The sequence below is a fragment of the Brassica napus genome, chromosome A3 (genome assembly GCF_020379485.1).
Source record: "Brassica napus cultivar Da-Ae chromosome A3, Da-Ae, whole genome shotgun sequence".
Taxonomy (NCBI): domain Eukaryota; kingdom Viridiplantae; phylum Streptophyta; class Magnoliopsida; order Brassicales; family Brassicaceae; genus Brassica; species Brassica napus.
Genome location: NC_063436.1, coordinates 31,114,878 through 31,128,327, shown reverse-complemented (window position 1 = coordinate 31,128,327; position 13,450 = coordinate 31,114,878). Strand labels below are relative to the sequence as shown.

The 13,450-nt window shown below is 30.6% G+C and overlaps 1 protein-coding gene and 1 long non-coding RNA gene across 4 annotated transcripts; one reads left to right on the top strand and one right to left on the bottom strand.

Annotated features, from left to right (window-relative positions):
* Positions 1 to 88: 88 nt before the first annotated feature.
* LOC111200609 (probable polygalacturonase At3g15720) lies at positions 89 to 6,922 on the bottom strand. Of its 2 annotated transcripts, none has more exons than XM_022691826.2 (10): positions 5,810 to 6,922; positions 5,611 to 5,730; positions 5,328 to 5,465; positions 5,096 to 5,239; positions 4,976 to 5,005; positions 4,689 to 4,896; positions 1,115 to 1,196; positions 842 to 950; positions 652 to 768; positions 89 to 575 (listed from the first exon to the last, which is right to left on the bottom strand). In XM_022691826.2, the coding sequence occupies exons 1-10, from the start codon at positions 5,810 to 5,812 to the stop codon at positions 345 to 347; spliced, it is 1,182 nt and encodes a 393-aa protein (XP_022547547.1). In that variant the 5' UTR covers positions 5,813 to 6,922; the 3' UTR covers positions 89 to 344. The 2 variants fall into 2 exon arrangements, with proteins under 2 accessions (XP_022547547.1, XP_022547548.1); XM_022691827.2 differs by having other exon boundaries at positions 89 to 324; positions 5,810 to 6,920.
* Positions 6,923 to 8,336: 1,414 nt separating this feature from the next.
* On the top strand, positions 8,337 to 12,974 carry LOC125591982. 2 transcript variants are annotated; one of them, XR_007327898.1, is made up of 8 exons: positions 8,337 to 8,947; positions 9,058 to 9,311; positions 9,494 to 10,094; positions 10,176 to 10,266; positions 10,363 to 10,486; positions 10,718 to 10,835; positions 10,910 to 11,044; positions 11,150 to 12,974. It is a non-coding gene; the product is annotated as an uncharacterized LOC125591982 (long non-coding RNA). The 2 variants fall into 2 exon arrangements; XR_007327899.1 differs by having other exon boundaries at positions 10,650 to 10,835.
* The last annotated feature ends 476 nt before the right edge of the window (positions 12,975 to 13,450 follow it).

Here is a 13,450-nt window from a genome sequence, read left to right as displayed (position 1 = left end):
TCCTGTCAGATTATAATTAATAAATTGTAATAAATTGTTAATTTGACTTTTATTTTTTTTGCATCACTCGTTGTCTTTTTTTTCGACCAAAAACTTTTATATTTAAATAACACAAGTGTTTACATGATAATTCTATCAAACTTTATAGCGGGATAAAGCTTGCATGAACATTCTTCATGATAGCTAAAATCTAATACGTATGAAACATCTTAGGCAAAGATTAGTAACACCATAGATGAAATGAGAAAGTAGTTTAGCGAGTAGACCCACGTTTCCTTCTACCTTGTAGTGTTTTCCATTTCAAATCCCGGTTCCTTGTCAAGCCTAGTTAATATAATAAAAAGTTAAATATTTTCAAAACAGTCATGCGTCAAAATAGTGTCTTCAGATTTTCCATCGACATTTTTGCAATCAACTCTAGGCTGTTTTCCATCTGCCATGGTAATATTGATTCCATTCATGAGGACATCTTTACAACGTGTGGTTGCACTACAATCAATCTTTATAGCATTCTTTTTCAACGTCGTTCCACGAAAATCAATAAATTTTATATTGCTAATCGCCACAGCTGATTTCTGATGAAGATAAATACTACATTTTCAGTGAAGGCATACATCAAAAATATATACATATTTTGTAGAAATTATTTACCTCTGCAGAGTAAACACGCCCTTTATCTATATATTGTTGATCAATTATAATTGGATTTTTTGCGTTAATGAGTGTGATGTTTTCAAAGCTTATGTTTCTTGCATACCCTTGTCCACCCTAAAAACAAAACCAAAATATAAATTTAATGCATACTTATCAATATCACTAGTTTGGGTGAAAATGAGTATACCGGCCATGTCTTGATTCTAGCTCCATTCATTGTCTGATTGAAAGTGCATTGAGTCACTTGAACATCACTAACTGCAGCGCTGCCTCCATTGACTCCTAAACTTCCCACACTGTTATCCAGTTATATGAAAATCAATAAACTCTTTCCAGTATATTTAGCAAGATAGCATCTCTCTCTCTGTTTAAAAAACTCTTTCGTTCAAAAAAAAGCCTCTCTCTCTGTTCACAATAGATGATGATGTAATCCGATAACTGAATTAATACCATTAGTTACCTTATTCCATGACCAGGTCCACAATTAATCCTTGTAATGTTGATATTTGTATTCCCAGTGTTGATTGCTATACAATCATCTCCTGATGATTTAGTGATTGAAATTCAAATGACTCTGTGCCATTTTAATGATATACTATATACTATTAAAACAAGAAATAGAAAATGCATTAAACTAACTCTAAAAAAAAAAAAAAAAAAAAAACTATCTCTATGCATAGGGGTGTCAAAATGGATAAACCAACCCAAACCAAACCATATCCAAATGGTTTTAAGCTTATATGGGTTATGGTTTTAACCAATCCATTTGACAAATGGATTGGGTCAATCCATAGCACATTTAAGTTAATGAGCTAATGGTTTTAATGGTTAACCCATGAACAATAATTTTATAGCTTAAATGGTTACTATGTAAAAATATTATTTTGGGGCTGAAAACAAAAAGAATACTTAGACTTTTGATAAATACAATTATATGGTTTGGTGTTAGAAACAATATAATTATTTTAGCATGAAAGATAATTTTGTGATTTTAGTGAGAAAACTATTTTAACATTTTGGCGGAAAAAAAGATTTTCTACTTTAGCGGAAATACAATTTTACGGTTTTGGCGGAAAAACTCAGTTTTACGATTTTGGCAGTAAATTCAATTTTATGGTTTTCACGAGATAACACGATTTTGTGGTTTTGGTGGGAAAACAAATTTTGCAGTTGTGACGAACTAAAAAAAAAAATTTGCCAAAAAAACTCAATTTTACGGTTTTGGCGGAAAAACTCAATTTTACGGTTTTGACGGGAAAACTCAATTTTAGAGTTCTGGCGGGAAAACTTATTTTTACGGTTTTTGTGGGAAAACTCAATTTTGCCGTTTTGGCAGGAAAATCGATTTTGTAGTTTTGGCTGAAAAACTCAGATTTACGCTTTTGGCAGGAAAATTCAATTTTGTGGTTTGGCGGGAAAACTCAATTTTACGGTTTTAGCGGAAAACTCAATTTTACGATTTTGGCGAGAAAATACCACTTTGATGTTTTGGGGAAAAACTCAATTTTACGGTTTTGACGAGAAAACAAGACTTTGCGGTTTTGGCAGGAAAACCTTATTATGTTGTTTCTATGGGAAAATGAGATTTAACGTTTTGATGAAAAAAAATCCAATTTAGAGTTTTGGTGAAAATTTTGATTTTATGATTTGGCAAAATTTATGATTAAATTTGGCTTATTAAAAAGTCAACATATAATATTTTATTTATATGAAAAATTGGGTGTTAACGATTATATATATATATATATATATTTATATGAAAAATTGGGTGTTAACGATTGTATATATATATATATATATATGTATATGTGAATAATTGGGTTAGATTTAGTTTATTAAATTTTAGTTATATATACGAAAAATAAATAAAATTTGGTGTTGTAAAAAAATGAGAAAAAGACTAGGATAGCACTAAACCAAGTTTTTGTTTTTCAAACTAGCACTGAAGGCTCAAAGTCCCAAAAATAGGTTTCATTAAAGAGGTAAATATACATTTATATCCCTTGTGTTTATTAATTCAAACTTTAGGGTTTAGAGTTAAGGAGTGGGGTTTTAGAATTAGGGTTTAAAATTTTATAAAATTAAAAATAAATACTAAAAAATTAAAAATAAAAATTTAAAAAACAGTTTCAAAAAGTACTTTTGAATTATAAAAAGAAAATTTGAAAAAATAAAAAAAATTTGAAAAAACAATTTCAAAATAAAATTTGAAAAAATTTCGAATCTGAAAACATATAATCTGAAACTATAAAAAAAAATTTCATTTTTTACTTGTTTTTATTTATTTTTGTTTGTTTATTTAATTTTAAACCAATGGTATTATGGATATTTTACCCTTAATGAATGTCATTTTTGTGACTTTCTCCTTCTGATGCCATTTTTGAGACAAAAATTCAAAATGTGCTATTATTGACAATTTCCCTAGTAAAATTGGTTTAGAAATTTGGTTTGGTTATTTTTTGTTTTTATTTTTGATTTGAGTTTTTGTTTGTTATAAATTTTTATTGGTTTGGTTATGGATAACTCATCTATTCTATTAAAAGGGAAGGAGTCTTGAAAAATCTACTTAAAAAGGTTGTTTGGACCCTTTCATTAACTAACAATATTTTTGGTCTTACCATAATAATTGACTAACAATATATTACCTTATATTTCTCTAACAATAATTTAGTCACTGCTATATATCTTTGTTTTTTTTTAACTGAACTATATATCTTTGTTGAACTTATTAAAATCAAATATCTTACAATACGTATAACACCAACTTATTTGATTTTAATAAGTCCAACAAAGATTTATGGAAAACAGAAATTGGAGCCCTGATACCTTTTGATAAAACCAAATATCTTACAATACGTATAACACCAACTTATTTTGATTTTAATAAGTCCATTCACGAACCAATAAGTTTAAAACCAAACATATTGCTAATTTTGGAGTAAACATACCGATTTACTATACGTACTGATATATATATATATATATATATATATAATATTGTATTCTAATGTTTGTGGAATATTTATACAAACAAGTTAAAAAGTAATGATATAATATTTATACAAACAAGTAAAAAAAAAGATCTAATATACTTTAAAATACGAGTTGGTTTAAATCCATAACTTAAATACCCGTAAAATTCATATAATTTTCAGGTATATAACTGATTCGATTAGGTCTGGGTATCTAAAACCCAAAGTACCAGTAAGCCTGAAAAATACCTGAGACTCCAAATAAATACCCAAATAAATACGCGAAAAACCTGTATTTTAACCTAAATCATGAATCAAAAAACTAAAAATACTTAAAATTTAATTTGAATACCCAAAATATATTTTAAAATTGGAATTTTACCCAAAACCTGAAACAATAACCAAAAACCCAAACCTAAAATTTAAAAGAATATCCAAATTTAAAACATATACGAAATACCCATACATACCTAATATACTAAAAAGATCCGATTAATTTGGGTACTTGATCGGGTCTCGGGTATGATCCGGACCAGATCAAAACATGTGGGTCTTAAAAATAACCAATAGATACTTTGTCTTGGACTCGAACCGAGCCTATATTTTCAAGTCGGTCTTGGTTTGTGTTTTTGGATCCAGATAAACTAGACAGACCAAAAGAGTTAAATAAGAATGTACACACAAAATCTTAAATAAACTTATTTATGAATTATATAATTTTACAAAAATTATCTGCCTCAATATAATAATATTTTGTAACATAATAATGTACCAACAATCTACAAATATTAATTCATATCAAATTGTTTATAGTTTTAAAAAAATATGCGCTTTCTAAGCGCGGATCAAAATCTAGTTATCCATTACAATCCAAACTATTTTAACCCAATCCACTAAGTCCATTAACCCATTCAATCCATTAATCCATTTGTACTCAATTATTCTATCCATTAAGATCCATGGTGGATTGGTTTGGGTTGAGCCATTAACTTTTACCCATTTTAACATTTCTATCTATGCATGTTGTAAGTAAAGAAAGCCATATATGAGTTAGATACGTACCAGTTTGAATCGTAGAGTCAAATATGTTGACGTTAGTCGACCGACTTATATCAATCCCATCTGTGTTGGGACTATCCTCGGGTGCAAATAGACCTATATTCGACACTACAACATTTGTGCATGCGGCGATTGATATATGGTTTTTTGGACTATCGATCGAGGTTATTCCGCTTATAATTAAGTTGTCACATTTGCTAATATGCAATGACTGCAAGAAATAATATAATTTTAATAGCCATTTTGTAGCAATCACAATGCATAACTAATACTATAGTATATATACTCACTGTAGGTCGTTGAGAAGCTTTCAAATGTTGCTGAAACAAGAGAATGTCCATGAATTTAAATTTATGATGATTGTAATATACTCGGAAAAGTAGAAAATTTGTGATTTAGCAAACTCTCACTTCCCAAAAGGATGAACCACGACCATTAATCGTTCCTGAACCAACAATCACTAGACCAAGCACCGCGGAAAATTTGATCCACATTCGAGAATTGGGGTTGGACCATGCTTCTTTGTTGCTAGGTGCTACAATGATGCCTTCCAACTTCAAATATAGAAAAATATTATTATTCTTTATAATATATACACAATTGTATATACCAAACTAATTTATAAATTAGCTATCTACATACCTGAACTTTTGTATTGCTAGACCTACATGGACCATTGAACACAATAGGTTGAATTAAAAATGTTCTCCCAGCAGGAATAAGAAGTATGCTTATGTCTCCTCCTCCGCCACAAGCAGCGTTCCACGTTTTCACAAAAGCCTTGACACAAGCAATTTTATAAAGATAAATAAATAGCAAACACGTCATAAAAATACTATTATTAGTTTTACAGAAAAAAGTGTCTGATAAAAAAATAAGCCATATATTTTTGCTATACTAAAAGAAACTCTCAAATATAATTTACGTTTGAATCATCAGTTTGACCATCTCCGGTGGCATCAAAATCGAGTACGCTGAAGTTTTGACCGTTTACAAGACCAAAACAGAGAAAAATTACCGAGACCGAAAGACGTAGAATAATTTCCTATGAAAAACAAGGCAAAATGTTAGAACAAGTAAGTACTAAGAGAAACAAAAAATAATAATATTAATTTGATATGTACCATCGTGGACGAGAATATTTGAATGTATATGTACGTAATTCACTCATTCATCAGCTACACGATGATCTGTATCTACGTACATCTGAACCGTGCCTATTATTCTGCCCTTGCATGTATATAAATTGTGCTATACATCTCCGTCTTATTATAGTTTGGATCGTAAATCCAATATTTATAAATTAAATAAACACGTTTTATTTATGATACAAGATTCTAATTTGTGGCTGTGTTTCACAAGATGACGCAGGGAAATAGAATTTGATTTTAAATCTTATATACAAAACTAAAGAAAAAACTAGAAGAACATATAACCAAATCTCATGAAATTGATTTAAAGTAAATATGAATTCAAAAACTTCCAAAAATATGAAATTTCACAAACATTTCACATCTTTAACAGGTACGAAAACTTTTTTTTTTGGGCAAGAACGAAAACTTATACCTCACTATTAGTGAGTGACTAAAAATCCCAAAACAGAAATAAATCCTTGTGAACTGGGAAAAAGATTCAATAAATTCGACGATTTTGAAAATTTAATATAACTAAATGGCAGAAAGCTTTCTGTTTTATATGGTTGAGATTTGCAAAAATAGTCTAGAGGTGTCGCTTTCAGTGTTCTTTTGCCAGAGATTCCGGCCCGGAATAAATGGGGGTGATGGGAACAACAGAAAATAGTGGAATAGTTCGTGGAAATTTTATGTTTTCAATTTACTTAACTGTAGTTATAGTGATATTCTGGTTTTCAGTTACTAAAAATATCACCACATGGTTTGTGTGTGTAACAAGGGTGGGTAAAAAAAAACGAATCAAACCAATGAAATCAAGTTGTTATTATATTTTATTTAATGAAACCATTGAAGAAACCATCACACGATAATCTAAGAATCAATGAACATATAATAAAAATGGTCAGGCATGATATTGGACTTCCATGTTATGTATATGGAGACAAAGTGGCAGTAAAGCAGAGTCACAGATGCCTTCTTATTCATTGTGTCTTTTTGTATTTTGGAGCTTGAACCAATTTGAAAGCTGGGTTTAAGATTAACCAAATGGCAAGTTATTTCTATAAGTAAGTAACTAGATTTTGACCCGCGCTTTCAAAGCGCGTGTTTATTTTTTTTTTTTTCTAATTGACAAATATTTAGTAAATGTCATAGTTTCATATATTTGTGTTTTATTTTATAAAAGACTTAAACTTTTTATTTTTATTTATCGTATTTCATTTTAAATGACTATTTATGTTAAAAAAATTAAACTTTATTTCTTTAATGAATTAAGTTAGTATAACTCTGATAAATTAATTTTATTATGTAATTAATATTTTAATAAACAAATTATATACTTTTAATAAAAATTTATACTTTTCAATGAAAAAATTCAATTTTTTTAATGAATGCTTAAATTTTATTAAGAAAAAAAAATTAAGAATAATTGAAAAAAATTATTTTAACTTGGATTCAATGGCCCTAAGAAAAAAAATGTGAGAATTAGATCTGATTTTTTAATCGGCCCAAATGGTCCAAGAGAGATCTGATGTGGGCTGGATCCAAAAAAAATGACCCAATATAAATGTGTTATTAATATTACTTGATTGCCATTAATGAAACATGCAATGTTAGTAAAAAAAAGGTAGACTAAGGTAAAAAAGACAATAAGATCATGCTTTAATAGTATATATATCCGCGCTTTGAAAGCGCATGATCATTTCCTTTTAAAATTTCATTGAAAATTGATATATATTTACCTAATTTTTTATTATTATTATTATTTTATTAGAGAAAAAGACCAAAATAGCACTAAATCAAGTTTTTGTTCTCAAACTAGCACTCAAGGCCAAAAGTCACAAAAATAGCACTCAAGGGGTGGGATTTAGGGTTTAGAGTTTAGGGTTTAGGGTTTAGAGTTGAGAAGTGAGGTTTTGGGGATAAGATTTCAAATTTTGAAAAATAAAAAAATTTAAATTTTTCAAAAGATAAAATGCTATTTTGGTCATTTTAGTTTTTAAGTGCTATTTTGTGATATAAACTTAGAAATGTGCTATTTTGGAGATTTGCCCAATTTATTATTAATTTTATGTTTACAAAATACTAATTAATTTTTTTAAACATTTTTTAAACTCGTATATTTTAATGATGAGAAAATTCGGTGAGATTATTTTTGGTAACATATATTTTATATTTTATACCTTCTAATTATGTTTTAAATGAAATTGAGATTTGTTTTTTTTAATGAAATTTATATTGTTGTCCAAGTAAATTGAGATTCGGTGGGATTGTGCTTTCCTATATGTATACAAATCGTTTATTCTCGTATTAGATATTTTATTAATATTAATATATCAATTAGTTGAGAAGTATTTTGAAAACCATGAATTAACCACTTTTAAAAATATCTATAAAATAAGGAATTTAGATTAAAAAAAACTTTACATAAAAATATAGATGAACATTAACTATTTTTAGCATATATTAAAAGTGAAATGAATATCTATAATAATAATTTGGAGTTTTCTCTCACCTCCTGCAGCCACATCATCAGGAAGGTAGGGGCTTTTTGTGACACCTGTCACTTAACCAATTCAATCGTAAAATCATAAAATCTTCAGTGTAATCCGGTTATTTCATAACTTGGCTTTTATTACAGTTTGGTATTAAGCCCAATCAATAGATTAAGACAAGCCCAATTAACATTAGGTTTCTTCTTCCTTTCACGATTGCTACCTTCGCGAAGAAATTTTCAGAAACTTGAAGCGCCTTTCTGATCTCCATAACGTCTCAACCTTCCATTAATATGTTTCTAACTCCGCTTGATTAATCCACTCCTCCCATTGGAAGCATTCAGTCAGACCTCTTCGCATCTCCCTTCACTACTCCTATCTAAATTCATCCAATCTTTCATGCAATCAGAATCGTGTTCCTCTAGAGGAGCAGAAGATAAAGTCATGGCCATGAGTTTTGTTAGATCCACCGGAAAATCTTGAATTTCTACGGTTCCAAAGGCAAAGCGATTTATCAGGTTTGTGTTTACTCCATTCATTTTCATTATTAATCTCTTTTCTAAACCCGCGTTCCGATCCTGTCGGAGCTCCACCCGTGACCACCATGAGATCAATATCAGTCCTCAAGCTTCATTTGGTTAGTTAGTTTACATATATATCTATATACTTTTCTCAAGATTCAATAAGAATATTGTTTATGTGTGTCAGTGTGTGTGAATTTGAATCATTTTTCTTGATTGGATGCAGGCAGGGGAATAATTTTGAAAAACGTCAAATGCGGTGGAAAGACTTTCCGTCACCGGCTGATCCGGAAATCAAGTGATTGAATCACGAGCAGGGAAAGATGGGTTTGGGTTTGATCTTGGACGCAACGAAGGATGATGAACCAGATCCATATACTCGCGGACATGGTGGGTACTTAGTTAGTCTCGGACCCGATATGCTACTTTTTAAAGATCACTTTCTCCTCAATTTGTTCGTTTATGTCCTCTTCTATAAAGGTTAGCTTTCTTCCTTCAACATCATTCTCACAATCCTTGAAAACACTAGAGTTAATCTATTTTCTGTGATATACTCCTACTGGATTCAAATGTGTATTTCTTCAACTATGTTAAGAGATTAAAGACTGTGATGCATGTGTTTCTCACTGAGTTTCGTATGTTTGCATTTGGCTTTAATGCAGCATTGATTTTAAGATAAGAACTATTGAGCTTGATACCAAACGCATCAAGCTCCAGATTTGGGATACTGCTGGTCAAGAACGTTTTCGAACCATCACCACTTGTCAGTGTACTTTCGTTCTAATAGTGTTCTTAGCGTCCGTTGTCCCACTGAAAACTGAATTAGAGAGGATTAAGAGTCACTAGCAGAAAGGATCTCTTTTTTTCTTTCTGTGCAGTCTACTTAATGCTATGGATGATGCTTTGAGGATATTTAGTTTTTCTTATTCAACAAAGAAGATACTTCTCTCACATTTTTGTCTCCGTATGATAAGTTAGTATTTCACTGATTTTGTTTTGATAGTGTTGTTACTTTGTTTCCTTTCTTATGGGTCTCATTTTCACATAATCTCTTCTTGTCTACATGCATTTTTCATCCAAGCCTCAGTGAACAGAAGCAACAACGATTTCAAGCTTTTAGATTCAATCGTTGCGATCTGACTCCACGAGTTTACTAAGTTGGTCAAAGTCCATGCTGTTGCTAATCCCATCCCAACTGAGATGTTCATGTTTCGTGAGCTCGAGCAAGTGATGGCGTTGACAAATACAAATGTCGAGTTGCAGGTACATCTTTCTATTTTGTAGCTTCTGTTCTCAGTAGTTGAATATTTAGACATCTCATGCCAGCGACTTATTCTCTTTTAGACATCATTGATGAGATTTGCGAGACCATGACAACATACGATGATCAAAGCCATACGACTCAATGTGTGATGGTGAACATCCGAGTTGATAAGTAATATCTTTGGAAAAAGACTATTGAATATTTTTCATGTATTTTAATCACCACTCCTGCTAAACTATATATATAAACTACGTACTTCCTGAGCAGGGACATGATTGTCTGCTTAAGCGTTTTTGACAGCCTTACTGAACTCCTTCACAAAAGACTGGAAACTGGTGTCTGCCAGGCTAGAGTGATGATGCGACCAGCAACAACCCCAAGTTTGTAGGAGGTAAATGTTCTTTAAAGACAAGCAGATATTTTCACAAACTTAAGTTTCTCAAGAAGGCCTCTCACTTCCTGAATACAAATTCTTGGACACACTTTTATTTTGACAAATATGTGGTGGCAAGTTAGAGTTTATTTAATGAAGAACCTTGAATGTAATGCATTAGATAGAACCTGTTCACACATAGGAGTATAGGACCTTCTTCCTCAAGTTCTGCTTTCATCCCACTTCCAGATTGTGTGCCACAGCCGGTGGTGACTCCACCAGTGTGACACAGTAAGGTGGTGTCAAGGAGCTGGAGACTGTTTCATTAGCGGAGTTGACGACCTACTTTCTGAAGTCGCCACCACAAGTATGTTTTCTTAATTACCACCTTCTCAATTTTTCTCATACTTGGAATATTAAACTCATGTACCTCATTCACAGGCAGGTTATTGAGTTTCTATACACCACCAAAGTTTTATAGGAACTACAAACAGATGGTGCTACATCTCATGTGCCAAGTGTTTCAGAAAACTACAGCGTGAAATTTCCTAACGCAAGTGCTGTTAATGTTCTCAGGTTCTCTCCTTAAGCATATATCTTAAACCTCTTAATATCACATAAGTCCTTTAATTATTTGAAACTCACTACTTTCTTTGAATTGAAACATTGATGCTTTAAAAGGTGAAGCGGGTGAAGATTGGGCTGTATTGTAGCATCTGTATGAGTAATGTGAGAAATGTCAGGGCTGTAGAGGTTCCTCATCCAATGCTTTGTAATCTGACCATAATATAAGCATATACTATACTGTTTCATGTTATTTAGGATTTACTGATGTGTGCTTTGATGAACTTCAGGGACAAGGTGAGGAGCAAGACCCAAGTCCCAAGGAACCCATCCAAAAAAGCCTGGACTTAGTTTCCTGCATTGAGCACTATACAGGAACATATCCATTGGTTTCTCCCATGGTTAATTGAACTCACTTTATGTTTTCCAAATAAGGGTTAAGACACTTAGTCCACCATCTAATTCAAGATTTCTCTCCCTTTTGGTTCGGTTACTTAGTAAACATTTGGGTTGTTAATTTTACATATATATATATATATATATATATGCAAGCACTCCTTACCAAATCCACTATGAAAACAAAATTAAAAAATCCATTTACATTATATTTTCATCATGTTTAGTCAAAAAGACGATCACCTAACACAAAAACTTCTGTAACATATTGAGAATCATCACCTAACACAAAAATCTATTGTAACATACTGAGAAGTGAGAATCATACCACTCATACTTCAGTAATTTACATATAAAGGAAATCAAGTCTCTTCGTAGCCTAACTCTATTTTTCTTTAATGTAAGACTCTAGATTCGTTTAGAGATTTAGAGATTAATCTCTTCTCACTTACTGCTACTCATTTTTCCTAGAGGACCTGCATCATTTTTACCCAAAAATCACGCCAAGAACCTCCATTAAGATACTTTGATTCTGTAGGTTTCCCCATGATATCTGAAAATAATAACGGGTGAAAGTTTCCTGACTTCATGTCTACACTTGGGATGCAAGTAAACTGGAGTTAAATTACAAAAAAAAAAATAAGAAAAAGTAAACTGGATTTTAGAACCAGTTCCATAGCAGTTGGGTGGCCCACGTCTCTGATTGTACTCTAAGTCCAACTACTCCAAATATTCGTTGTTGTTAATAAGTATTTAGTTATTTACTACTGCAGTTACCCATCTATTGGTAGCAGCTGTGCATGTGGTTACCTTAAATTAGTAATGTTCACTAAAAACAACCCTCTCTTAACCCAACCATCCAAACCTTACTTCCGTCACTTACAATCTTTATCAATGATCAAAGCATTCGGTGATTAACTTTCATGTTCGTTATGTTCCCTATTTAAACTCTCTTAGCGCTTTTATCCCATACTCTGAAGCATCAAACCTTGCTTCTTTTAACTCGGCTTACATATGATCTTCACACAATGACATGCGTACGTCGCCTACATTTTATAACAAACCTGTAATACATCGCCTAAATTTTATAAGGAACCTGCAACCCTTCGTTTTTTTTGCAAACTAACCTGCAATCTTTCGTTCATGCACGTTCCTGATTATTATTTATAACATAGAAGAAGATGGTTGGAATTATGTATATGCTGACATCTTTGTGTGTTCTCTGCATATTAGAATCTGAATAATAACAAAATGTGTATATATATATATATAATATGGATATTTTGTTATTATTAATTTCGGTATGGCATAGTTTTCGACGTTATCATTCAAAACCTTAACCTCACAAACACAATAACACAAATTTAGAAACCCCGCGTGAAGCAAATAATTCTAGATTAGTCAAAACCAAATAATATTTAGTTAAGGAAAGTTTTGAATAAAACATTGTTAGAAACACACTCATAATCACGGGTAGAATACATTCAGGTATACCACAATCAAACATAAAATTTTAACACACAATTGAGAAAATATAATAAATTACAACATATATAATCTCATGCAAATACAAAAAGAAAACATATTTCCATTAAAAATATAAATGAAAATGAATACTGAAAACAAAATAGTACAATGACAAAAAATATATTTGATAACAAATAAAAATTAAGACACATAAGAATTATAAACAAAGGTCAAGTGTTAACAAAATAAATATAATCTTCAAAAAATAATTAATTTATAAGATGATCTTAGAAAACAAATATTTATAATATTAAATCTAGAGTAATTTTTTTAAATGATTTATAAAATATAAATATATTTTAACATAAAATAATTTTGTTGTAGCTTCCAAATAAGTAGACACTCGATAATCAAATCAACTCAAATTATGCATAATTACTAAAACACTAAAAGTTAAATCAAATTTCATTATAAAATGAAATATAATATCAACTGAAAAACATATATTATAAAACATCATTTGTTGTTAAATAAAATATATTAATTATTATCTAT

Coding starts and splice junctions, on each gene's coding strand:
- LOC111200609 (XM_022691826.2), bottom strand. Junction 5,006..5,095: donor GTGGTTCATCCTTTTGGGAA/GTGAGAGTTTGC, acceptor CTCTTGTTTCAG/CAACATTTGAAAGCTTCTCA. Junction 951..1,114: donor GGACCTGGTCATGGAATAAG/GTAACTAATGGT, acceptor ACTGGATAACAG/TGTGGGAAGTTTAGGAGTCA.